This window comes from Mustela putorius, unplaced genomic scaffold (genome assembly GCF_011764305.1).
Source record: "Mustela putorius furo isolate JIRA1106 unplaced genomic scaffold, ASM1176430v1.1 tig00000129_pilon_pilon_pilon, whole genome shotgun sequence".
Classification (NCBI taxonomy): Eukaryota; Metazoa; Chordata; class Mammalia; order Carnivora; family Mustelidae; genus Mustela; species Mustela putorius.
Genome location: NW_025421290.1, coordinates 7,845,812 through 7,873,636, shown reverse-complemented (window position 1 = coordinate 7,873,636; position 27,825 = coordinate 7,845,812). Strand labels below are relative to the sequence as shown.

The 27,825-nt window shown below is 39.8% G+C and overlaps 1 protein-coding gene across 6 annotated transcripts in view; it reads left to right on the top strand.

The window, feature by feature from the left end:
- The first annotated feature begins 623 nt into the window (after positions 1 to 623).
- Positions 624 to 27,825, top strand: part of FERMT2 (FERM domain containing kindlin 2) — a 90,292-nt gene continuing 63,090 nt past the window's right edge. For all 6 annotated transcript variants that reach the window (XM_004738805.3, XM_004738804.3, XM_013056277.2 and 3 more), the window contains exons 1-2: positions 624 to 751; positions 1,166 to 1,331. In XM_004738805.3, coding sequence (XP_004738862.1) covers positions 1,175 to 1,331 — 157 coding nt within the window. In that variant the 5' untranslated portion in view covers positions 624 to 751; positions 1,166 to 1,174. The remainder of the gene's footprint in view (positions 752 to 1,165; positions 1,332 to 27,825) is intronic.

The window sequence follows — 27,825 nt, the reverse complement described above, 5'->3', positions numbered from 1 at the left end:
CCGGAGTGCGGCACCTCTTCCTGCCCCGAGACTTCTGGACTTGCTCCAGGCGTGGGGAGGGGGCGGGGGACTTTGTTCCCAGAAAACGACCTTGCCCTGGGAATTTCCTGTGACCATTTCTCACGGACAAGCCCCCTTCTCCCGCCGGAAGCACAGACACCCACCGCCGAGCGCTCCCGCAAAGTCGGAGACCCGAGCACAGAACGCAGCTCCCCCGCGGGAGGCCGCCCGCCTTCCCCTCGCTCCCCCTCCTCAGGTCCCGCCGCCGAGAGCCCGGATGTTGGATTCAATCCCTACGCCCGGTCCTTCATTTCCATAAAAGGGCAGTGGCTCGGCGGGGCTGAGATTGCTGCGCCGCGGGCGCCCCCCGCCTCCCCCGCACAGCCCCCCCCCCGCCGCGCGCGCCGCCCCGCCCCGCCCCCAGCCCGGGGAGTGTGCGCGGCCCTCAGCCCACAGCGCGGCCGCGGGGGACAGTGTGGGACGTCGGTGAGGCGGCCCGACCCGCTCCGGGCGGCTCCGCGGGGCAGAGGAGGAGGGAGCCGGCGCGCCCTCCCAGAGCCGGACTCCGACTGAGGGGGCGGGGAGAGAGGGGTGGAGCGCTGGGAGAGAGGCGAGGGGCCGCGACGGCAGGACTCCATTAAGTCGCTCCAGCCGGGAGGCAGCGCTTCGCCGGCTGAGGAGGGGGACCGACGCCGCCGCCCCCGCGCCTGTTGCCGCGCGAACCCCCGGCCGGGAGCACGAGGAGCCAGCGGTGAGGGGCCGGGATCCGGGCTGGAACCTGAGAGGGAGCGCGGGCGGGGAGGAGGAATGTGAAGCCCGCGGGGCTGCGTCTCTTTGGGCCGGGGTGCGGTCTGCAGGCCGGCAGGTGAAGCCCGCCGCGGTCCGCTAGGCGAGGGCCGCTAGGCTGGGGCCGCGCGGGGAGGACGGGCGGCGCCGTGTCCGCCGGGGGCTGCGGCGGGCGGGAGTGCTGGGCGGTCGCCGGGAAGGGCGCGGGGGCGCAGAATCCCGCCAGCGGTCCCGCCCCACCGCTGCTCTCCCGAATTCGTGCGGAAACCCTCGGGTCTTCCACCTTCTCCCGCTCCGCGGCGGACTCTGCGAGTTCGGTGGGATTTGCCTTCCTTTGGGGGAGTGACGCTTACGAGAGCCATTTCCTCCGTGCTCGCAGGAAGGAGCCATGGCTCTGGACGGGATAAGGATGCCAGATGGCTGCTACGCGGATGGGACGTGGGAACTGAGTGTTCATGTGACGGACCTGAACCGCGATGTCACCCTAAGAGTGACCGGGGAGGTGCACATTGGAGGGGTGATGCTCAAGTTGGTGGAAAAACTTGGTGAGTAGCATCCCAGCGGCGTCTAGATAGATAAACGACCTCCAGACCGAGGCGGCGGGCGGGTGGTGGGGGGTGGTTAAGGATGGGGGAGGGGAGGCTTTTGGAAATCTTGCTTGGCATCCCGCAAATACTTCTCAAAATTTTAAGATCTTTCAGTATTTAAGCCGAAAGACTTTTTTGCACATTTGTATCTTGTTTTGCTATGTTACTGTTTGAAATTTTCTTAATGTGGTGGTTCCAGCCTCCCAATTAATAAACTTAATTGTGTAGTGACTGGCGAGAACGCCTTCAGCGACTTCACGTTAGAAGAAATGAGAAAAGTGCGTGTTTATGTGGAGAGGGGAAAATTAACAGGGCTTGTGGTTATGTCAGTTCAGTATACCTGAATGTTGGTGACATCTGGTATTGAGGACGATGCAAAGAATTTTTAAAGTATAAATTGCACTGGAAAATGTGCAACTTGCGACGCCAGTATGCAGGTTCTGTAGCTGTACTACTATGTGATGGAGCGTATTAAAATGTTCCAGTCATCCTCTGTTAACGAGGGGTGGGGCAGTGTTTGACTATCTGTAGTCTGTGCTTTAAATACGCTATTTCGAGTGTTCCGTTGTATAATATTAAGCTCATGAAAGAATGTTGTGCTAAAAAAAAAGCAGAATTAAATCGAAATTCATAGTATTTGCTTGGGTACAAATACTACTGCATTGATTTAAAACTGACTCAATTTTAAATAATAGGGTATCCAACAGTATGGACTGTAAGAAAATTCTTTTACGTATTTTGGTTCTGATACATTAAATAATTTGCAGTTTTAAGAATCAACTAAAATGATCATATAGATAATTTTATCCCAAGTGAAATGCTCGGGGCTCTGTCTTTCTGACTTAACATACCTTTTTTATGTCATGCAGTTCTGGTAAGGTGATGTGTGGCACTGCCTTTTTTTGGGAGGGGGTCTTTTTATTTGAAACACAGCATTCATTCTTGAAACTACTGTGGAAAAATAGAAAAGTGTTTATCAGGAAACGTATTCCTTAACCATGGGATTGTTGTATACCTGCCATGTAAATCTATGAAACTAGAGTTTCCAGTGGTATTTGCAAAATAAGGCAGAATTCATTTAGGTAGATCTTTGTATCTCTACAGGAAGTTTAATTATTGAAGGACCAAAAAGAAGCTCCTTACAAGGTAGACTCTTCTTTGGTCTGTGTGTTGTTTGCCTCTCTGAGACATGGCCCAGGAAAGCAAGCCCCCCCCCAGTAGTCCTTTGAAAATGAGATTTTGCGTATTGTTAATCCAGTTAACTGTTGGTTAACATTGTTCTTACCTGATTTGACTACATCAGTCACTGCAAAATACCTGTGAATCTTTTTTATCCAGCATTAATTAGTGTGGGATTAAGGAAGAAAATAACATAAAATTTTTGATGTTTCCTTTGTTTTCAGAGGAAACAAGCATTTGCATCAGAAGTTACTTATATATGCTGAATGGACCTTATTAATACACTGGTTTCAATAAGAGATACGTCTTACTGTGAGAAAGGAGCTGTTGAAGGTGAACGAGACAACTTAACAGTTCTTGAAAGCCAGTCTTTATCTGATGAATAAGTAATGACTTCTATATTTATATTGCATTGATTAGAACTGTTTATTACAGAATCACAGGCATAAATAGAAATAAAGAGAATAAACGATTTGCAGATAGAACTGATGTTAATTTTAAGTGACTATAACCTGAATCTTTTAATGTTGAAACATTTTAAATTTTTTATGCAGTGAGAAAGAAGCCCACAAGCCCTGTACGTGGAAACCTTGCATTTTTCTTGAACTGAACCAGTACTGATCTCTTATATTTTGACTTCCAAATAGAAAGTGCTTTTCATCATTATTCTGATTTATCTGTTTGGTACAAGGAGAGCTAAATGATTTTTTGCTTCTGATTTTAGGATTAGGTACTTTGAATGGTAAGCTGTTTTCTTAACTATTGGTAAGTGAAAAGAGGAGAAATTCAGTAGGGCAGCATTTAAAGTTTAGGTAGGCCAATTAGAAAGCAGTTTTATAATTTTTTTTTTTCTTAAAGATTTTATTTATTTATTTGACACAGGTCACAAGTAGGCAGAAAGGCAGGCAGAGGGAGAGGGGGACTCAATCCCAGGACCCTAAGATCGTGACCAAAGCCAAAGGCAGAGGCTTAACACACTGAGCCACCCAGGCACCCCAGGAACTTTATAATTCTTTTTTTTTTTTTTAAAGATTTTATTTATTTATTTGACAGAGAGAGATCACAAGTAGGCAGAGAGAGAGAGAGGAGAAAGCAGGCTTCCTGCTGAGCAGAGAGCCCGATGCGGGACTCCATCCCAGGACTCTGAGATCATGACCTGAGCCGAAGGCAGCGGCTTAACCCACTGAGCCACCCAGGCGCCCCTATAATTCTTGAGAGTAGCCTAAAACTGCAGTGGCCTGCCTTTTGAAACACTGAGCTGTGTCACTGAAGGTATTAAAGCGTGGACTGGGTGGCTGGCTGCTTGTCAGCTACTACAGTAGATCAGAATAGTTTGCAGGATCTGAAGGATTGGAGGTGTCCATGGCAGAAGGTCTTGTGTTTTGGGATTGCAGAGCAGGGATGGACAATTGGCAGAATTGGCAGAATGGAAGCTATGGCCTTGGAACAATTATGGTAACTGTGGAACAGAAGGTACCACAGGTTTCTTCTTGTTCTGATGAGAATCTTATGAAAACCAAAAGCCCTGAGTTTTAAGGCTTTCTTCCTATGTAATCAGTGATGATAATTATTTTCTGGGGATTGATGGATTCTATGGTGACCCCTCCTTTCAAGACTGTATTAAAATTTTGTATGTGGGGCACTTAGTTGTTTCAATCAGAAGAGTGTATGACTCTTGATCTCAGTGTCTTCAGTTTAGAGTTCCACACTGGGTGTAGAGATTACTTAAGTAAATATTTAAAAAATAAATAAAATTTTGTAAGTATGTACATATATGGGATTTTCTGAGAAGAGGCTTTTTAGCTTTCATTAGATTCTCAAAGAAGCCTGTGATTTAAAAAAAAGAAAGAAAGAAAAGAAAGGAAAAAGGTTATGACACAGCCTGTGGGTTTGACCCCTGAAGGTCACCCTTACTGTGAAGCGTATAGCGGTCAGATCAGACGTAGGCACTTTAAGCAAGCTAAAAAAGTAAATAATGCTTCCTTAGTATGTGTCAGCAACATTATTATATTTAGTTAGAATTTTATAAAGAATTTTTGCCCTTCAGTTAAGGTCATTAAGTAATTCTTTGATTCATGACTTTGAGTCAAAGATCTGAAAGGTTTCCTTTAAATCTTAGTGTAAAATTCATATGTCATTCTGCACTAACCTTTTAAAAGAAAATAAAGAGTGTATGCTATGAAGAAGTGGGCCTTAAAGGAATTATATCCTGATGTCACAGAAAACTTGTTGCATTTGTGACTTAGTTTAGGCTGATATTAGACATTATCTCAAGATTTGTTCCCTCAATGTTTATACCTCATTCTAAAAATGAAAAGTTGAAAAAAAATGAAAAGTTGTTTTCACCTTTTTTATTTTTAAAAATTCAAGTTGAAAGCTTGAAATCAAACTTGAAAAATTTATTGTAGTTTTTGTTAAAAATAATTTCCAAACCTGTATAGTGTTTTTTGTTTAGTGCTTTTTTATTTCAAAGTAAAGAGTTAATATATAAAACATCAGGGATAAAGATTATAAAAATAAGGGGCACCTTGGTACCTCAGTGAGTTAAGCTAACTCTGCCTTCTGCTCAGGTCATGATCTCAGACTCCTGAGATCAGCCCTGCATCAGGCTCTCCTTAGCAGGGAGCCTGCTTCCGCCCCCACTCCCCACCCCCCCTGCCTTCTGCCTGCTTGTGATCTCTGTCAAATAAATAAAGTCTTTAACAAAAATTATAAAAATAAGACATTAGAGAATAAAATTATAAACTAAGTATATTCAAAAATTTTGTAAGGAAGAGGCCCAATTTTATGGGATTCCCTTATGTTCTGGAGATCACCTAATATTCAGAACTAAGTATTGAGGATTCTAAATGCCAAGGAGATGCTTTGTTTCACTGCATTTTGTGCTTTATAAATGTCTTTTCTGAAGTTTCTCTTTTTTCTTTTCTGAACTGTGTACAATTAAATATTCCCTTTCTGTAGAAATTCATATTAGAGGATAAGGAATTTATTGTTACATGGTACTCACTGGAGTCTCCAGCCAGTAGCTCTCTGTAAGCTTGGAGAGAGGAATAGATTGATTTTTGAGTTTCTTTTCACCTCTGTCTATGAGTAGGAAGAGCATAGAAGTTGGGTTAAGTAATAATCCAGAGGAAAAAGTACAAATTGGGGGATTCAGGAGTAACTAAAAAGAAAGGTATGGAGTTGACCTAGAAAGTTTAGGGAATGTTTCTGAATGTAGCTTTTATAAAGATATTCTTCTGGCATTGAAGTGTGTTATGTTCTTGCTACAACTAATGAAATAGAGTACATTTATGTTGGAATTGCATGTTCAGATGCAGTTAGGTTGTGAGGTTGGCACACATGACAAAAAAAAGTAGATTTTAGTTAAAATAACCCCCTAAAATCCCTTAAAGTATTTATGAATTATAATATACATTCATTCCATTTCCCAGGAGTGCAAAATAGCTTCAGAAACTTTAAAAACCAATTTCTTTAGTTGAGCACCACATGAAGAGGTTGGCTTGTGTTGGGGGATTTGTTGCACAAAAATACTTTAAATACTAGGAATAAAGCTTGGCAAGATGAACACAGAGAAAAGCATGTGTAACTGGATAGCTCCCTTCTAGTGGTGCTTAGTGATCCTTGGGGAAGTCATGTTTATTTAGTGAAATGGTGTCTGTGCTCTTGAAATCCTGTTTTTTTTTCTCCTGAAGTCTTATGGTTTAATTCATGGAAATATCTACATGGTGCACATTCACAGCACTTACTTTGAAATATATCAAGATTATAAAAACGTTTTTTTAAATCTTTTGGAGTGGGATGGGAGAAAAATTCAGTGGTAAAGTCATAAAAATGGGATGGGGCGCCTGGGTGGCTAACTCATTAAGCGCCTGCCTTTGGCTCAGGTCATGATCCCCAGGGTCCTGGGATTGAGCCCCGCATCGGGCTCCCTGCTCCTGTCTCCCTCTCCCACTCCCCCTGTTTGTGTTCCCTCTCTTGCTTTGTCTCTCTTTGTCAAATAAACAAAAAAATCTTTTAAAAAAGTGGGTTGAATTTAGTTAAGTATGTACTTTCTGATAGGAGATTTACTCTAATATCCTATTAATGATCCATAAGAACTGGACATTGGATTTTATGTGCTCTTAGCAAATATTAAGCTTCTTAAAAAATAGGGGACAGTAGGGATGTCTGGGTGGCTCAGTGGGTTATGGGTTAAGCGTCTGCCTTCAGCTCAGGTCATGATCCCTGGGGGCCTGGGATAGAGCCCTACATTGGGCTCCTCATCCGTGGGGAGCCTGCTTCTTCCTCTCCCCCTGCCTGCTGCTAACCCTGCTTGTGTGTGCATGCACGTGCGTGCTCTCGCTCTCTTTCTCTCTCTCTCTCAAATAAATAAGGAGCAGTATGTAAATTTTACTAATTCTCATAGTACTAAAAAAGTTTGAGCTGTTCCTTGGATATATTAATGTATGGTTTGCTGTCATGTTTTATACCCTGTTTTTTTTTTCTTTTAATCAACAAATAACTGGTGTTAAATAAGTTAGTCACTAAAAAATAATATAGGCACTATAAAGAATATCTTTTAAAATTCAGTTTCTTGGGGTACCTGGGTGGCTTGTTAAGCGTCTGCCTTTAGCTCAGGTCATGATCCCAATGTCCTAGAATCAAGCCCTGTGTAGGGCTCCCTGTTTAGCGGGAAGCCTGCTTTTCCCTCCCACTCTCCCTGCTTGTGTTCCCTCTCTCGCAGTGTGTCTCTCTGTCAAATAAATAAAATCTTAAAAAAAATAAAAAGTAGAGATACTTGGGTGGCTCAGTGGGTTAAGCCTCTGCCTTCAGCTTCGGTCATGATCTCAGGGTCCTGGGATCCAACCCTGCATCAGGCTCTCTGCTCAGCAGGAAGCCTATTTCTCCTTCTCGCTCTGCCTGCTGTTCTACTTGTGATCTCTCTCTCTCTCTCTGTTAAATAAATAAAAATCTTTAAAAAAATAAAATTCAATTTCTTTTCTTTTCCTTTTTTTAAAGATTTCTTTCCTTATTCATTTGACAGAGAGCGCAAGTAAGGGGAGTGGCAGGCAGAGGGAGAAGGAGAGGCAGACTCCCCGATGACCAGGGAGCCCAATGTGGGGCTTGATCCCAGGACCCTGGGATCAGGACCTGAGCCAAAGGCAGATGCTTAACTGACTGAGCCACCCAGATGCTCCGCCACCACTTATTTATTTGTTAGAGCATGTGTGCACATATAAGCTTGGGGGGGGGGGCAGTGGGCAGAAGGAGAAACAAGCTCCCCACTGAGCAAGAAGCCTGACATGGGACTCCATCCCAGGACTCTGGGTTCATGACCTGAGCCTGAAGGTAGACGCTTAAGGGATTGAGACACCCAGGTGTCCCTTTTATTCAGTTGCTTAACAAAAGATCTCTTTGGAGAAAAGTGAAAGAAAATTAATGTTTTTTATCTTCAGCTCTATTTTTTGAAATTTCAGTCTTACAAATTCAGTAATAAAAGTAACCATGAAGGGTGCCTGGGTGGCTCAGTCAGTTAAGTGTCTACCTTCAGTGCATGTCATGATCCCAGGGTCTTCCAGTCAAGCCCCACATCAGGCTCCCTGCTCAACAGGGAGCCTGCTTCTCCCACTGCCCCTCCCCCTGCTCATGCTTTTTCTCTCTCTCTCAAATAAATAAAATCTTAGGAAAAAAAAAAAAAGTAACTGAGCACTGTATAGTTTTCACCTAGGTCACCAGTTAGCATTTGCCATTGATTTCTTTGTACACACATAAATTTTTTGAACCACTTTGAGTAAGTTGCAGACATCATAACCCTTCATCCCTGTATACTTAAAATAGGTATTACCTAAAAATGAGGACTTTCTCTTAAATATTATATTACAGTTATCAAATTCAGGAAATCGTTGTTTCAGTAGTATGTGTAATATGCATCTGTGTTCAAATTTACCACTTGTTCAAGTAATGGCCTTTGATTTTTTTTTCCTTCCAGGATTCCATTCCACTTTTAGTTGTCACTGAACTGCTCTTTACTCAGTCTCCTTTAATATACATAATGGGTACCAAGTATTGCTAATATTTTTAAACATTGTCAGGTATAGCTTTCCCATAATGTTGTCTTCAAACTAGTAGTAGATGCTGATGGGTACACAGAATAATATGAAACAACATCCTGTCTCTAACACTTAACTGGTTTGTATGATCTTTGGACAGCTAATCTAACCTTCTGAATGGGTTTTGGCATTTACAAAATGGAAATTAAAAACAACAGCACACTTTCTCATAGGTCTTGGTGAGAATTAAAAGAGATAATATGTGTAAAAATATATTTATAAACTGTTAGTGCTATAAAAATGAGAGTGGCTGTTTTCTCAGTGGCATTGAGAGTCCCTGTGTATAATGTACTGGGGGGAAATAAAAGAACTGCTTTTAAAAGGAATTAAAATGTTATCTCAACTATTTAACTTTAATAGGTTCCACCTTTGAAACAAATGTACTCCGAAGGGAGTCAGAAGGGGTTTAGTTTGGGACTGCTTTGTGTTCTCACCCCCTAAACAACAAGAAAAATAGCTATCATTTCAGCTTTCTCACTTCCAAACACACACCTACCTCTTTAACATAATAAAAGCTATTTAACTGCTGTATTCACAGGATTTCTGAAGTTGAATGAACCAGTAAGAGGATGATGGTATTAAAGGGATTTGAAAAATTTATAACCATGAAGGCTTTAGTAGTAAATTAATTCTTTTTATTAGAGTGGTTTGTTTTTTCAGTTATAACAAAGGAATGATATAAAATTGTTTTTTTGGCACATGAAAACATTGAGCCCAAGTAGGAACTAGGGAAGTGGTTAGTGTATGCGGTATTTTTATATAAATAATTATTTTAGTGAAATAAAAATTAATGTTAATGACATGATATGTTACAAAATGGCATATATGCCTAGTGTGAGTTAAATGAATATTCTGAAGGAAAATTTAAAAAATTTTTAATAGAGATGGGATGATGTTCTACACTTGAATTTGTGGTTACAAATTCATATCCATTATAATTCATTGCAACAAATTATTTGTGTAATTGTATTTTTGACTAGTTTTTTTCTTAATACCTAGCTTACTAAGATACAATTTATGTACATTAACATTCATCCTTCTTGGTATAATGTGCTAAGTTTTTTTTTTTTTTTAAGGTTTTATTTATTCATTTGAGAGACAAAAGGTGGGGGTGGGGAGCAGAGGGAGAAGCAGACTCCCTGCCGAGTAGGGAGCCAGCTGTGGGACTTGATCCCCAGACTCCAGGATTATAATGGGAGCTGAAGGCACTTGCCCAACCAACTGAGCCATCCAGGCACTTGTTAGGTGCAGAGTTTTAACAAATGTATACCATTATGTTAAACTACCATAATTAAAGGGCGTCTGGGTGGCTCAGTTGTTTAAGCATCTGCTTTTGGCTCAGGTCATAGAGCCCCTCATCAGGCTTTCTGCTCAGTGGATAGTCTGCTTCTTTCTCTCTCCCTCTGCTGTGTCAAATAAATGAAATGTTAAAAAAAAAAAAAACAAAAAAACCCTACCATAATTAAGATACAGAACTTATCCAGCACCTGGAAGAGTTTGTTTGTGTTCCTTTATAATCAGCCTATCCCTTTAACCCCACCTCTTGAAAAACATTGATAGTCAGTCTTTACTAGAATGTGCTCTAAATGCAACCATAGAGTCTGTAGCTTTGAGTCTGGTGTCTTTCACTTAGCATAATATATTTAGAAAAAAAATTTTTTAGCATAATACATTTAGATTTATCTATGTATCATGAATATAAAAGTAGTTTTTTCTGTTTCTGTGTTGTCATTGTATGAATTTTATCAGTTTATCTATTCACCAGTTGAAGGGCATTTGTAGTGTTTCCAGCTTGGAGAGATTATGAGTAGGGCTGCTGTAAATATTTTCATTTCTCTTGGATAACAATTGAGGAGTTGGGATTCCTGGATAGTATTCTAGGTATATGCTTATATTTATAAGAAGCTGTCAGCTTTTCCAAAGTGGCCACATTATTTTGCATGCCTGTCAGTGTTGTATGAGAACTGGAAAAAAAAAACTTTTGAGAGTCGAGTTGTTCTGGGTCCTTCCCCAACATTGATACTGTCAGGTCGTGTTTATATTTTTGTTCAATTTTAGTCAGTCTAATAAGTTTGTAGAGGTATCTCATTATGATTTTAATTCACATTTTCTTAATGATTAGTGATGGGGAGCTTTTCACATGTATGTATGACATCTGTATATCCTTTTAGTGAAATGTCTTCATATATTTTGCCTGTTTTTTTTTTTCTTTCTTTCCCGCCCTACCTCTTTTACCTGTTTTTTGTTTTGTTTTAAGTCTGTGTTGCTTTCTTACTGAGTTTTGGGTATTTTTTTTTTTTTAAGATTGTATTTATTTATTTGACAGAGAGAGAGATCACAAGTAGGCAGAGAGGTAGGCAGAGAGAGAGGGGAAGCGGGCTCTGTGCTCATTCAGGGCTCAATCCCAGGACCCTGGGATCATGACCTGAGCTGAAGGCAGAGGCTTATTAACCCACTGAGCCACCCAGGCACCTGAGTTTTGGGTATTCTTTATATATGTTTTAGATATAAGTCTTTTATCGGATACATATTTTGCAGTACTTCTAGTTTATGGCTTGTTATTTCATTTTCTTTACACAGTGTATTTCAAAGAACAGAAGTTCTTAATTTGGATGAAGTCCATTTTACCAATTTTTTTTCTTCTGGATTGCCCTTTTTATTAAGAAACTTGCCTAATCTGAGATGTCCAATGAAAACCAATTTGTTACTGATCTTCTAAAAAACTTAGATTTTTAGACCTTTAGTCGTAAATATTGACAATAACGAAGCATATTTGAATAATAAAAGAAAATTTTCAGGGTTTATTTTATTTATTTTCTAAAAGATTTTATTTATTTGAGAGAGAGAGACCAAGATAGCAAGAAGAGGGAGAAACAGGCTCCTCGCTGAGCAGGGAACCTAATGGAGGGCTCCATCCCAGGACCCCAGGATCATGATCTGAGCCAAAAGAAGACACTTAATGTACTGAGCCACCCAAGTGCCCCAAGTTTTGGGGTTTAATGTTACAGGAATGTTACAGAAAGAATTAGGTCTGGGTTCTAATCCTGCCCTACCACTGAGTAGCTGTGTGATCTTTTTTTTTTTCTTTTCTTTTTTTAAGTCAGAGTTTTCAGTGTTCAGAATCTGTTTCCTTATCTGTATAGTATAGATAAACACAAAATAAGTCTTCCTTTAAATTTGTTTTCTTTTCTATGTAATTTTATTAGAGTTCTTCAAACATTGTTTTTTAAATGTGGTAACTTTTCAAACTAGATGATACAACATTCTAAGATAGTTCTGTTGTGGATGGTCTACTTTCCTTCCCTGAGACTATTATATTGTTTATTTGTAGTCACTCCTGGAGTGACCTGGTAAAATGTTTTGAAAACTAAATCATCTGGTATTTTCTCTCATTTCAATACTTCTTATATATGCGAATTCACGAATAAGTGAATTAGTATAAATAAAAGAAGAAGAAAAGCAGTAAATGACTAAAATGTGAAGTTTGCATTTGGATTTTTTTTCATGATTCATGTTTTTGGAGTTGATTTTCTACTATCGAGTTGTATAAGAACCAGCAACCCTCAGTATTTTCTTGGACAACGTGTATACACTTTTCAGTATTAGGAAGCTGGTAACCTCCAGCACAGAGGAGGTGAAATCTGCTTTAGAATCTCTTGTGAATCTTTTCTCAGATACTTATCTTATTTTTATATTATGCTGTAACTAAAAACTATATCAGGTTGTGATTTCAAAGCATCAGTGTAATGATGATTTAGATATCTTTTTCATAGTGGAACACTCAGAATTGTGAATAAAACACCAATAAAGGGCCAGCATTATTGATGATAGATGAAGCTTTCTATTGGAAAAGTACCTCCCAGCTTAATATTCCTTATATAGTCCCTGAATTCCCTAACTTTTGAAATTAAAAAGCAGATGATTGCTATTAACCAATTTACAGTTTCAGGCAGGGTGTTGAATTCTGTGGCTGTGAGAGAATGCTCTTGTTGGGGAGAATGACTGGGATGGGGGACAACAGCCTATTGGTGTGATAGCCCTGACTTTATTCTAGTTGTACAGCCTTGTGCTGGGTGACCTACCTGGTCTGTACCTCTGGTTGCTTGGCTCTGAATTAGGGATAATAATAGTAACTTTATCATAGCATTATTAAAGGATTAAGTTAGTTGATAAATGTGAAATGTTTCAGAATAGCCTTTGTAAATGTACTGATGATGATTATAGTCTGGACTATTTTAGTGGTGAGTAAATTTTTCCCTTTTACTGAACTAGAGAAATAAGGCTATTTTATAAAAGATTGAGAAAGTATCTTTTATAAAGGGAGGCCAAATAGTACTAACTTATTCACTATAGTATTAGGAATGTATTTTGACTTTATTGTGCTACCTTGTATCACTGTAGTAATATTATAAAGTTATGACAAGAATGTATTAGAAGCAGTAGATTTTATGCTTTAATATATACAAAATTATAGATAAACTATGCTGCAGTGAAGGTATTTCCAGTAAATTTAATTTCTGGTTTAGGCAGATGCTTTCTTTAAAAGGTAAATTTTGTTAGTGTTTAAGAACTTCGTCTAAGACATGGCTACTTATGGTTATGTTGTGATCTTGGTAGTTCTTTAACTTCTGATTATTTAGTGTCACTTAACCTTAGTCTATTTATCTGTTTCTTGGAGTTAATTATAAAAACTAAGATGTTAAGAGGATTAACAGAATCCCTGGTAATCAGTAGAATGGTTAGGAAGAGCTCAATAAAATGTTATCTTCAGTTATACTTCAAATACTATGTAAACCTAAATAAAATGTAAACTTGAATTGTAGAATGAAGCAGTGTAATTTGTTTTCATTGTATTTATGTAGTATTTAACCAGAAACCCCTTCTTATTTTCTTGCCTTTGTAAATTTTGTTGAATGGTTCTAAACTCTCTGAATATATTACCTGAAGCCAGACTGCCAGGGTTTGAATACCAGCTTTACTCCCTGTAAGCTTTGTGACAGTGTGCCAAATTATTTAACACTGCTGTGGCTTGGTTTCCTTACAAGTAAAATGGGGGTAATAATATATTTACTTTAAGGGTTTGAGGGTTAAATGATGTATATGTGTAAAGTACTTAGAACAGTTTTTGGCATGTACTAATTATAGCACATACTAGTTGTTATAATGTTATTTTATTGAGGATCCTAATGGACCTCTGGAGTATCTCTCTACTAAGTATCTTATCTCATGGGTTTGAGGAATAAATAAAATGCCTTAAGTCAGACTAGGAAAGAAACACTTTAGAGTGAGATGGGACATTTGTGTGTAAACATTCCTGTATAAAAATAGTTCTGTATACTCACACTGTATTTTTGATAGGTTATAGAGGTATATAGCAGGACACTTCTATGGGGATAGAAAAGGTAGATGGACTTGATTTCACCAAGAGCAGCAGCAGCAAATGTTTATGGAGGGCCAAGCATTGTATTAAGTAATGGGGCATAGTCCCTGTTCAGATGCGAGCAGCTTTCTAGTACCAAAATAAAAACGGAAGATTGCTTTGAGTTAATGGTCTAGTTGTGAAGTGCCAAAGAAAAGTGTAGGAAGATGATGGAGATTTAGAAGAATGAGCAGTGACTGGTCTTATTTGAAGAGGGCCAGGATGAAAAGTTAGGAAGAAAGACATTCCAGATTGCAATTGCATTGTTTATAGTGCATTGGATAATAGCTTGGAGAAGTAAAAGATAAGATTGTAGAGAGGAAGGGTGAAAGTTCAGTAAGTGAGGAGATGATATTCTATTATTCCTTCACTCACCCACTTAATATTTTTCTTTTTTAATTTTTAAAAGATTTTTATCTATTTATTTGACAGAGAGAGTCCTAGCGAGATAGGGAACACAAGCAGGGACTATGGGAGAGGGAGGAGCAGGCTTCCTGTGGAGCAGGGTGCTGATGTGGGGCTAGATCCCAGGACCCTGGGATTATGACCCCAGCCGAAGGCAGGCGCTTAATGACTGAGCCACCCAGGTGCCCCCCTCCTTAGTATTTTTAAATGAGAAACTGCTGAATGCTAGACAGTGTACTATGAATGGGAGAGACAGGAAGTGAACAAAATTCATTTCTTATTCTCATTTTACAGTCATAGGGACAAGACAGTCTTTAAATATGTAATTGCTATAATGTGATGAGTATCATAATTGAAATAGTTACAGAAGTATCTCCTGGGGAAGGAGACCTGGTATATGGGGAAGGATTTTTGGAGGAAATTACTTTAAACTTGAGAGTTCAAGGTGGAGTAGGAATTAGCCAGACTTGGGCAAAGGATGTTAGTTTATTAGGGCATGGGATGGAAGAACAACAAGTTGGGAGAAATTGAGAAGCCCCAGCTTGAGAGGTAGAGCAAGAGAGGGTGGCCATTCAAGGAACTGAAAGAAGTCTAATGAAGAGCAGTCCTAGGAAATCAGTGGCTTGCTAGGCTTAAGAAATGAGCTTAAGAAGTAAGTGCTTAAGGGCACCTGGGTGGCTCAGTTGGTTGAGCAACTTCCTTGGGCTCAGGTTATGATCCTGGACTTCCAGGATCTAGTCCCGCATCGGGCTCCCAGCTCCTTGGGGAGTCGGCTTCTCCCTCTGACCTTCTCCTCTCTCATGCTCTCTCTCAAAAAGAAAAAAAAAAAAAAAAAAAGTAAGTGCTTAAAATGCTTTATAAACCAGGTTTAAAAGATTTAGCATTACATATACTAAGAGCTACCAGATACCAATAAAATATTTAAACAGGGAGAGACATCAGATTTTTACAAATTTGAAGCTCATCAAGTATGTATAAGTCCGTAACATAAGATGTAAGTTCTAATAAGCCTCTTGGATTCCAAGAAATATTTATTTCAGTAGTCTGTTCTTCTGTCCTGTATTAAGATATATAAGTACTTTCTGAGATAAGTTTACCATGCCAAAACCAATACAGTAGGTTTTTTTTAAAAGATTTATTTCAGAGAAAGCAAGAGCTTCTGCATGGGATGGGGCGGGGGAGGGAGTAGAGGAAGAGGGAGAGAGAATCTGAAGCAGACTCCCCCATTCTCCCCCATTGACTGTGGAGCCCAACATGGGGTTCAATCTCATGACCCTGAGATTAGACCTGAGCTGAAAGCAAGAGTCAGAAGCTTAACTGACTGCTTTACCAACGTGCCCTGATCACTTTTAAAAGACAAATCCATTTAGTACTATTGTGAGTCACATACTAATTGGTAAGTTCATCCCTGATGTTACTTTTTGGTATTTCATGGATTTCTCAGTCCAATCTCCTAGGAACTAAGCCAATTTGAACCAAATTTGTATTATGCCTCCTGGATTAGATAGAAAGTTATCCACCCTCTGGAAATGAATAATTGGCATACCTTCTGTATGTGGGCATTCTATAATTCGAATGCATGGTTTATGTGATCTGATAAAGCTTATCAACTACTTTGGGTTAGTCTATTTTGTAGTATCAAATAACAAATTGAAATTGACAGATATTATTTTGATCTTGTGAATAACTTCATAAGGGGATTTGTAAGTTAATTGATTTTTTTTCTTTTTTAAAGATTTAATTGTTTTTTTAGAACATGTACAAGCAGGGGGCGGGCAGAAGGTGAGGGAGAGAGAGAAACTCAGGCGGAGTTCCCACTGAGCATGGAGCCCATAACGGGCTTGATCTCACTACCCTGAGATCATGACCTGAGCTGAAATCAAGAATTGGATGCTCAACCAGCTGAGCGCCCCAATTTTGTTTTGTTTTGATGAACGAATTCCTAAATTTTCAATATTGGGCTATATCAAAGATACACTAATTTGTCACTTTTTATCAGTTTAGGTTCTGAATGTTTCCTATAAACGTTCAGTCCATCTGCTTTAGTCAGTCATTGAAGCCTTAATGTCAGAATAGTTAAGTTAAAAATTGAATGGAGTACTTCAATTGAAATCTATGGCAATTAAAAAAAAATTATTTTTCCATTTGACAGAGATTACAAGTAGGCAGAGAGGCAGGCAGAGAAAGAGGAAGGGAAGCAGGCTCCCTGCTGAGCAGAGAGCCTGACTTGGGGCTTGATCCCAGGACCCCGAGATCATGACCTGAGCGGAAGGCAGAGGCTTTAACCCACTGAGCCACCCAGGGGCTCCAAAATATATGGCAGTTTGAATGATGTACAAACTTTGAAGCAGTTTACAGCATCTGCTAACAGATTAAAAATATTTTTAAGGGTTTATTTATTTTTTTTTTAAAAGATTTTATTTACTTATTTGATAGAGATCACAAGTAGGCAGAGAGGCAGGCAGAGAGAGAGAGAAGCAGGCTCCCTGCGGAGCAGAGAGCCCGATGTGGGGCTCGATCCCAGGACCCTGAGACCATTACCTGAGCTGAAGGCAGAGGCTTAACCCTCTGAGCCACCCAGGCGCCCCAAGGGTTTATTTTTTAAAAGATTTTATTTATTTGAGAGAGAGAAAGAGAACAGAGAAGGGGGGGAAGCAGACTCCCTGTTGAGCAGAGAGCCCGACGCAGGGCTTGAGATGACCTGAGCCAAAGGTGTAGATGCTCAACTGACGGAGCCACCCAGGTGCCCAGATTAAAAATTTTTAAAAAGGGGGTGCCTGGGTGGCTCAGTGGGTTAAAGCCTTTGCCTTCAGCTCAGGTCATGATCTCAGGGTCCTGGGATTGAGCCCCACATTGGGCTCTCTGCTCGGCAGGGAGCCTGCTTCTTCCTCTCTCTCTGCCTGCCTCTCTGCCTACTTGTGATATCTGTCAAATAAATAAATAAAATCTTTAAAAAAATTTTTTTTAGAATATGACATACCAGATAGATTTTTGGAAACCATCAGTGCTTTGCACACTTTCAGTATACACATTTCAGTTAGCACAGTTTAGTTAAGTAGCATCAGTCATCCAACAATAGGATTTATATTTTAGTTACCACCATACTTGATGAATAATTGCATGAAGTGAAACCTCATCTTTCAGTCCCTAGTTCATTATGTAAATTACAGATGTGCATCATGACTAGTGACCAGGCATGTCACTTATTTCAGAGTCTGTCCATGATTTGTCACTTGTGTATTTGTTACAGTTCATACATAGACAAAGTGTAGCTGTGTTGCCTCTGTCTCCCGCTGATAAACTCATGAGCTATTTAAAAAAAAAAAATAAAAAACAGATGATTGGAAGAGGAAATTGCCAACAAAGATAAATGTGCAGCAAAGAAACAAAAAATGGTAATACCAAATGTAAAATTTGAATCAAACATAGATGGGGAGTTACAGAAGAAATAACTCACTATGGCTGTTGTCATTGGAGAGACTAGGTATGCAGCCAAAAGGATTTAATAAAGGCAGATTTATTGACATAAGTGAGGAAAATGGTGTGACAAAAAGGATGAAGATGTCTCACAGAAAGTGATACCAGGGGGTGCCTGGGTGGTTCAGTGGGTTGAGCCTCTGCCTTGGGCTCAGGTCATGATCTCAGGGTCCTGGGATAGAGCCTCGCATTGGGCTCTCTGCTCAGTGGGGAGCCTGTTTCCCCCTTTTTCTCTGCTTGCCTCTCTGCCTACTTGTGATAGCTCTCTCTGTCAAATAAATAAATAAAATCTTAAAAACAAAAAAGTGAGGGGTGCCTGGGTGGCTCGTGGGTTAAGCCTCTGCCTTTGGCTCAGGTCATGGTCTCAAGGGTCCTGGGATGGAGCCCTCTGCACAGTGGGTAGCCTGCTTCCCCCCCTCTCTCTGCCTGCTTCTCTGCCTACTTGTGATCTCTGTCTTTCTCTCTCTCTCTCTGTGTCAAATAAATAAATAAAATCTTAAAAAAATATATATATATACCAGAAAAAAGAAATTGTGAAGAGACCCTTAGGGATACTTCATGACACCGAAAGTGCAAAGGATAAAATGGGAGTCACCCCACACTTAGGAGTACAACTTGCCGAGGCATAAGTAAGCACTATTTAAACTACTCTTGATTAAACTTTTTTTTTTTTAAAAGCTTAAGGGACTGAGCCACCTAGGGGTCCCACCAAATTTACATTTTAAAAGATAACTCAGTTTTGCAAAAATGCCAAGTAGTCTAGGAAGGAGATGTTAAGGACATGAAGTAAGGCAGTGTTAAAAGGAGAGGAAATGACAAATTCAGCAGCTGCTTGAAAGGTAAATTACAAGAAAAACTGGAGAGGAAGAAACCAAATAGGACTTGAGATACATTCAACTTCAAAGGTTTAAAGGGTAAGCCAATATAATTTTTATGTACATGATCTTAGTGTAGTCTTCCCTTAATTTGCTGCATGGGGTGGGGTGGGTTGAGGGACAGTTTCTGAATTATGAGATATTTGCGTGCTTCAAATAGCCAGTGGGTTGTTGTTTTGTTTTCCATTTTATTGATTACGAAAAGAATATGTTCACTAAGTCAGTGTTGGGACTTTCTTTAAGCAGTCTGTTTCTGGTTTTCATAGCTTGGAAAATCAGGAATATTCTTCTGTCTAGTATGTATGATGCCTATATTATAGAAGTTTTTGTAAGTCTTAGTTGATGTAGTATATTTGTAGAATGCACTGCTCAGAATTCTGTTGTTAAAGGCTAGCTCTGGTAGTGGGGAGGGTCATCCTTCTAAAATAAGATTAAGAATGATTTAGACTCTTGAGTCTTAAGAGAGGAAATGATTTAGAAGGTATTCCAATTATTTTTAGATGATAGACTTCATTTTATAGTAATATAAATCTAAAATATGAAACAAAAAGTTGTTAAATTATTTTTCTAGGGACGCCTGGGTGACTCAGTTAAGTGTCTAGCTATTCAGCTCAGGTCATGATCACGGGGTTGTAACATCATGCCCCAAATTGGGCTCCATGCTGGATGTGGAGACTGCTTAAGATTCTCTCTCTCCTCCCTCTGTCCGCCCCTCCCCCCACTCACGTTTGTTATCTCTTAAATGAAAAAAATTATTTTTCTATATTGTTTCTTTGCAGTTTATATGTTAGTGTTTTTCACTTGCTTTAAGCTCATATTAATTTTCCTTACTAGTGTATGCATTCTTGAAATACTTATATAGCTGCTAACAGTAACTGTTTTGAATTTTATAGGAATATCTCAAAGATAATTGCTGGTCTGGTTCCAGACCACTGCAATAAAGCAAATATTTCAATAAAGCAAGTCAAATGAAATTTTTTTTGTTTCCCAGCACATACAAAATTTATGTTTACATTATACTGAAGCCAAGTGTGCAATAATAGCATTATGTCTAAAAAAACAATATACTTACCTTAATTTTTTAAAAATTTATTTATTTGACAGACAGAGATCACAAGCAGGCAGAGAGGCAGGCAGAGAGAGAGGGGGAAGCAGGCTCCCTGCTGAGCAGAGAGCCCTGTGTGGGGCTTGATCCCAGGACCCTGAGATCATAACCCGAGCCAAAGGCAGAGGCTTTAACCCACTGAGCCACCCAGGCGCCCCTACATACCTTAATTTAAAAATACTTTTATTTCTAAAAATGCTAACCATCATCTGAGCTTTCAGGAAGTCATGATCTTTTTTGCTGGGGGAGGGTCTTGCCTTGATGTTGATGGCTACTGACTGATCAAGGTGATGATTGCTAAAGGTTGGGGTGGTTGTGGCCACATTTAATTTCTTAATATAAGACAATGAAGTTTGCCTCATTGATTGACCCTTCCTTTCATGAACGATTTCTCTGTAGCATGCAAATACTACTTGATAGTATTTTATTCATAGTAGAACTGCTTTCAAAATTGGAGTCTGTCCTCTCAAACCCTCCTGCTGCTTTATCAACTGAGCTTATTTCATGTTCTAAATACCTTGTTGTCATTTCATCTTCATCTTCACAGCATCTTCAGGAGTAAATTTCACATCAGAAAACCACTTTCTTTGCTCCTGCATAAGAAATAACTCCTCCTCTGTTCAGGTTTTATCCTAAGGTTGCAGCAACTCCGTCCCATCTTCATGCTCCACTTCTAATTCTGTTCTCCTGCTGTTTCCACTACATCTTCAGTTACTTCCTCCACTGAAGTCTTAAACTCCTCAAAGTCATCTGTGAGGGTTAGAATTCACTTTTTCCAAACTCCGTGTTTATACTTTGACTTCTTCCCATGAATCAGGAATGTTCTTAATGGCATCCAGAATGATGAATTCTCTCTAGAAGATTTTCAGTTAACCTTGTCTACATCCATCAGAAGAATCACTGTCCGTGGCAACATTAGCCCTATGAGATGTATTTGTTAAATAATAAGACTTGAGAGATAAAATTACTCCTCCGGTGATTCATGGACTACAGAGTGGATGTTGTATTAACAGGTTTGGAAATAACATTAATCTCATTCTACTTCTCTATCAGAGCTCTTGGGTGACCAGGTATATTTTCATTGAGCAGTAATATTTTGAAAGGAATCTCTTTCTGAATAGTAGGTCTCAATAGTGGGCTTAAAATATTCATTAAACCATATTGTAAATGGATGTGCTGTCGTCCAGGCTTTTGTTGTTCCATTTATAGAGCACAGGCAGAGTGGAGTTAGGGTAATTCTTGAGAGCCCTAGGGATTTTTGGAGTAGGCTATGAGCACTGGCTTCCACTGAAAGTCACCAGTTACATTATGTAGCCCCTAACAAGAAAGTCTGTCTGTCCTTTGAAGCTTTGAAGCTAGGCATTGACTTGTCTCTAGCTATGGAAGTTTTAGAAGGCATCTTCTAATATAAGGCTGTTTTGTCTATGTTGAAAATTTGTTTAGTGTAGCTACCTTAATTAGTGATCTTGCCTAGATCTTCTTGATAATTTGCTACAGCTTCTATATCAGCACTTGCTGCTTCACTTTGTACTTTCATGTTCTAGAGATGGCTTCTTTCCTTAAACCTCTTGAACTAACCTCTGCTAGCCTTAAACTTTTCTGCTGCTTCCTCACCTCTTTCAGCCTTAGAATAAAAGAGTTAGGGCTTTACTCTGAATTAGGATTTGGCTTAAAGGAATGCTGCAGTTGGTTTGGTCTTATATCTAGACCACTAAAACTTTCTTCATATCAGCAGTAAACTTGTTTCACTTTCTCTTCATTCATTCCTGTGTTCACTGGAGTAGGACTTTTCTTTCAAGAACTTTTCCTCTGCGTTACAAGTTGGCTGTGTGTGCAAGAGGCCTAGTTTTCAGCCTGTCTCAGCTTTCAACACTAGGCTTTTGATGTAAACTGGGAGATGTGCAACTCCTTTTTTCACTTGGATACTTAGAGGCTATAACAGGGTGGTTAATTGGCCTAATTTCAATATTTTGTCTCAGGGAATAGGGAGGCCAGAGAAGGAAGGAGATGGGGAAATGGCCAGCCAGTGGAGCAGTCAGAACACATACCAGCCACCTTTATCAATCAAGTTTGCCATCATATGGGCATCGTTGTGGTATCCCAAAATAATTATACAGTAGTAACATAGGAGGTCACTGATCACAGATCTCCGTAACAAATATAATGAGAAATTTTGAAATATTGCAGAAATTTACTGAAATGTGACACAGAGACATAAAGTGGGCAAGTGCTATTGGAAAAATGACGCAGATAGACTTGCTTGATACAAGGTTACCATAAAACTTCAATCTGGGGGCGCCTGGGTGCCTCAGCGGGTTAAAGCCTCTGCCTTCGGCTCAGGTCATGATCTCAGAGTCCTGGGATCGAGCCCTGCATTGGGCTCTTTGTTCAGCGGGGAGCCTGCTTCCCCCTCTCTCTCCGCCTGCCTCTCTGCCTACTTGTGATCCCTCTCTCTCTGTCAAATAAATAAATAAAATCTAAAAAAACAAACAAACAAAAAAACCACAAACTTCAACCTGTAAAAAAAAAAATGCAGTGTCTGCAAAGAGCTGTAAAGCAAAGTACAATAAAATGAGGTATGCTTGTAGTTGCTATTATTAAATCCGTTAAAGACATGCATATTTTAAATATTCCTTCATTCACGTTTGGTGTTTGGAGAGTGACCTGATGAGAGAGACATGTAGTTTTGGCTGGTTCTAGGCAGGGCCTCTTAAGATGAGCTCCTCCCTCACTTGAATTATGGTTTCCATGGTGTAGTTAATAAATTTCTGGTGTAATTTATCTTTCTTAGTATACGTCTTTAATTGATTAGCTTAGTGATGAACTGGTAAATGTGTGGTAGGAGATGGAGTCCATTTTATATTAATAAATTGATATTCCAGTATATGGATAATATTGGAGCAAAGAAATGGAATTGTTTGAATGACTGTTTCAGCATAGGTCTTGGAGACCCAAATGAAATTGCAGTCTGGTGACAAGATTTCTCTGTGCTTGCCAAACAGGGTTTATTTTGGGCAAAGCTGGATGAATATAAATACAGTCTGTGAACCCATTTTTTTGTGCTGGTCACTTACTTAGTCGACAGATATCTGTGCGAACTTAATTCTGATCTCACCTCTGCCACTGAGGCACTGTGGGGGCTCAAGCAAATCACTAGCCCCACTGGACCTGGATTCCTTATCTAGAGGAAGAATTTACATTGGGTTGATTTCTAAGTATATTTTCAGGTCCCAGGTCACACAGCCTTCATAGCATCCCTCTATGGTCGGATGTGCACAGACTAAGCAAGTTGCACTAAGATCTGGTGAAGTCAGATTCAATGGAAAGTTTGTTGAAACTCTTACCAGAATATTAGTCTCTGCTGCAGCCTTTTGCCTTTGAGATTTCTTGAAATTGGGGCACCTGACTGGCTCAAACGATGGAGCTTGCAACTCTGGATCTCAGGGTTGTGAGTTGAATGACACCTCACCTTTGGCATAGAGCCTTTAAAAAACAACAACAACAAAGATTTCTTGAAATCTACCACATAACAGTGCTCTTACCAGTGCAGGTCACTTAGCTTTGAGGTAGGAAAGGCAGGTTAGCGCTAAGGAAGGGAAGGGAGGAAATAAAATCTTCATGTGAAAGCATATCTCACTTCTCATTGCTCCCTCTGGCAAGACCTAGTATTTCCACTCTGGGTTGTTTTTTGTTTTGTTTTTAATTTTTAAAAATATTTTTATTTATTTGAGAGAGAGAGCTAGATCACAAGAAGGGGGAGGAGTAAAGGGAGAAGCAGACTCCCTACTGCGCAGGGACTCCACTGTGGGGTTCCATCCCAGGATTCTGCAATCATGACCTGAGCTAAAGGCTCAGGTGCCCCAGATCTTAGTGCTCTTGTTGCTCTCCATTTAATTTTCAAGCTAGGAGATTTCTAGCTTTCCATTTCACCTACAGCTGTCTTCTCTCATCTATAGTCAGTATCATTAAGACCTGTGATTCCTAGACATATTCCTTGTATTTGGCTCCTTCTCTTCAGCTTCTGCCTTAGGTCAGGTCCTTTTTCCAGAATGTTGCAGTAAATTTCTTGCTATCAGGCACTTCCTTTTCCTGATTTATTCTCCATAATTCCATCATAATTATCTTCATTAAAAAATCTGATTTAGAGACTCCTTTGTCTATAGGATAGTTCCTCTGAGCACATGTTGGAAATCCCATATCTCTTAATCAGGTAAAAATCTTTAAAATGGGGGGGGGGGGGTGCCTGGGTGGCTCAGTGGTTAAGCCTCTGCCTTTAGCTCAGGTCATGATCTCAGGGTCCTGGGATCGAGCCCCACATTGGGCTCTCTGCTCAGCGGGGAGCCTGCTTCCCCCCCCCCCTCTGTCTGCCTGCCTCTCTGCCTACTTGTGATCTCTCTCTGTCCAATAAATAAATAAAATCTTTTTTAAAAAATCAGATAAAATACCATCTCTTCTTCAGAGCCTAATTCCGCTTTTACATTAAAATTGGTTGTTTCTGATCAGACAACAAAGAGAAATAAAAGGAATCCGAATTGACAAAGAAGTCAAACCCTCATTCTTTGCAGATGATATGATACTTTATGTGGAAAATCCAAAAGCCTCCACTCCAAAACTGCTAGAACTAGTACAAGAATTCAGTAAAGTGGCAGGATATAAAAACAGTGCACAGAAATCAGTTGCATTTCTATACACCAACAAGAAGAATTTGTACTCCGGAAACTATGTAATACTGATGAAAGAAAATGAGGAAGACACAAAGAAATGGAAAAACAGGAGCCTGGGTGGCTCAGTGGGTTAAAGCCTCTGTCTTCAGCTCAGGTCATGATCCCAAGCTCCTGGAATGGAGCCCTGCATTGGCTCTCTGCTCAGCAGGGAAGCCCTTGTCTCACTGACAACTTACCAGCAGTGTTCTTTCTTCCCTCTCTAACCCAGACTCTACAGGTGCCACTGCTAGCACTTTTCATTCTTTCTCAGATTGAAGCATTGACCATATATTTTGCAAAAAATCTTGTGATATATGTTTAGTGTGGTATAATACTGTTAATATGCTTTGGGTTATTTTAGATTTGGGCAAAAATCTGATTTGGAACCTACCTATTATTTATACTATTTCTTTGTGGCAAACCTGAATTCTAAGACCTAAAAATGAATTTTTGGAATATAATCATTTCATATTATAGGGTTTGTCTTAGACAAAGTAATTTGTCCTTTTTAGAAGATGCGAGCAGGAAGAGGAAATCATTTCAGTTTGATTTCCCCACATCTAGGGAAATCTCTGTTGTGCTTCTGGTTAGTATGGAAGCATGTTTTAATTCTGAAGTTGAAAACAAAGTAGATTTTTTAAAACCTGTATCTAAAATTAATCCTTGTCCGGGATAATATTTTCTTGGGATAGTAATGAACATTAAATTTTTCAATATGAGGATTTATTCATTTATCAGTTACTGTATGCAGCCACTGTGCTAGCAATATAATGGTGATTGAAATAGAACTTGTGTTTGTTTTAGAGAGTATTGTCCAGTAGGGAAGAAAGACATTTACCCCACGCATGAACAACAATGAATACAAATTTTGAGCAATACCACAGTGTACTGGAATAGAGAATAATGAAGGGACACAGGACATTGGAAGGTTTATCTTAGGGTGATTGAAAAGACTTCCCTGGGAGCATGAAATTTAAACTAGAATTTGAGAAAGAGGGAACTCGACATTCAGAGTGGAATAGCATGTTCAAAGCCACTAAGGCAGGAAAGAACTTACTTATATATATTAGTTCCTGGAATAAAGAGAAGGAAAAAGTATGGTTGAGGCAGAGGAGAGTAGTGTAAGATAAATTCAGAGGAGTGGATGGGCCCTAGTGTGTGGGGTTTTGTAGACTATGATAAGGCATTTGGATTTTATTTTGAGTGCATTTGGAAGCTGTTAAAGTATTTTCATCAGGGAAATGACAAGAGTCAACTTTGAGTAGATCACCTTGGGATGTTGTTTGTAAAGTGCTGAACGGAATCAGTAGACTTGTCAGGGGGCTGTTGGAGTAATCAGCGGAAGAGGTGCTGGTGACCTGAACAGTATGGGCTCATGCCAGTGGAAATTGGAGATTTTTGGAAGTTACATAGAGAGGTTGCTGATAGATGTGGGGAATGATGGGAGGAGAAGAATCCATTACTTCTAGATTCAGGTTTGGCCAACTGGGTTGATGGTTAGTGCTATTTAGTAATAGTTGAGATAGAAAATTGGGTTAAGTTTTGGATATATTAAGTTTGAGATGCCTGAGAGATATCTAGATGGAGATATGGGATAGGCAGTAGGATATGTAAGCAGGTGCTCTAAGCAGAAGGTTGGGCTGAAGATAAAGCTTAGCAATGTGAGTATATAGATGCCTTTTAAAGCCATGAAAATGGATGAGATCCCTAGGGAGTCAATGTAACAAGTGTGTGGTTCCTAGAAGATGAGAAGGGCAGCACAGCATAGTTAACAGGATTGGTTTGAGATAAATAGACAGTTATTTTATCATAACTCAAAGGCAGGAGACCCATACAGGTAGAATAAATACAAGAAAGTTTTATAAATTTGGTTGGCATGTAGGTGAAATAGTTCCAATCTGATAGCCTCTGTATTTTCTGAAGTAGAGTCAGCAATTTGAGGATGGCTATGAAGTTTGAAATACAGTGGTGGACTAAAGAAACAGACTTGCCCAGTGGTATCTCAGACCATGTTGATCATAAAATTTATAGTGCAGGCATACTTCAGAGATATTTTTTTTTTTTTTTTAAGATTTTATTTATTTATTTATTTACTTGACACAGAGAGAGAGATCACAAGTAGGCAGAGAGGCAGGCAGAGAGAGAGGAGGAAGCAGGCTCCCTGCTGAGCAGAGAACCCGATGCAGGGCTCCATCCCAGGACCCTGAGGTCATGACCTGAGCCGAAGGCAGAGGCTTTAACCCACTGAGCCACCCAGGTGCCCCCGGAGATACTTTGAATTTAGTTCCCAACCACCATAAAATGAACGTCCCAGTAAAATACGTCAAATGAAATTTTGGTTTTGTAGTACATATAAACATTACATTTACACTGTAGTCTTAGGTGGCAATAGCATTGTCTAAAAAACAATACACATACCTTAATTTAAAAACATTTTTTTAAAGATTTTATTTATTTGACAGAGCGAGCACAAGCAAGGGGAGCAGCAGAGAGAGAAGCAGGCTCCCCACTGAGCAGGGCCTGATGTGGGGGCTCAGTCATGACGTGAGCCAAAGGCAGATGCTAACGACTGAGCCACCCAGGCAGCCCTTTAAAAATATTTTATTGCTAGGACGCCTGAGTGGCTCAGTGGGTTAAGCCTCTGCCTTCGGATCGAGTCATGATCTCAGGGTCCTGGGATCAAGTCCCGCATCAGGCTCTCTGCTCAGAAGCAGGGAGCCTGCTTTCCCCTTGTCTCTCTGCCTACTTGTCATCCCTCTCTCTCTCTCTGTCAAATTTAAAAAAAAAAAAAAAAATTTTTTTTATTGCTAAAAAATGCTATTATCTGAGCTTTTAGCAAGTCATATGAGTGATCACAGATCACCATAAAAAATAATAATAAAGTTCAAAATATTGCAAGAATTACCAAAATGTGACAGAAATATGATGTGAGCAAATGCCGTTGGAAAATGGCACCAGCACACTTGCTCAAAGCTGGGTTGCTACGAACCCTTCAATTTGTAAACAAAAAACCCCCACAGTATCTGCGAAGTACAATAAAAAGAGGTATGCCTGTAATTGTTTCAATCCGGTTGTGAAATGAATGAGGGAAAATCCTCTTTTAAATTTGGTAGATAGGTGACTAGGTGGTATAAGTAAATGGTGTGATGGGGGCGTCTTGTTTTGGAGGTCTTATTTTGGAGGTCAAGGGGACACTG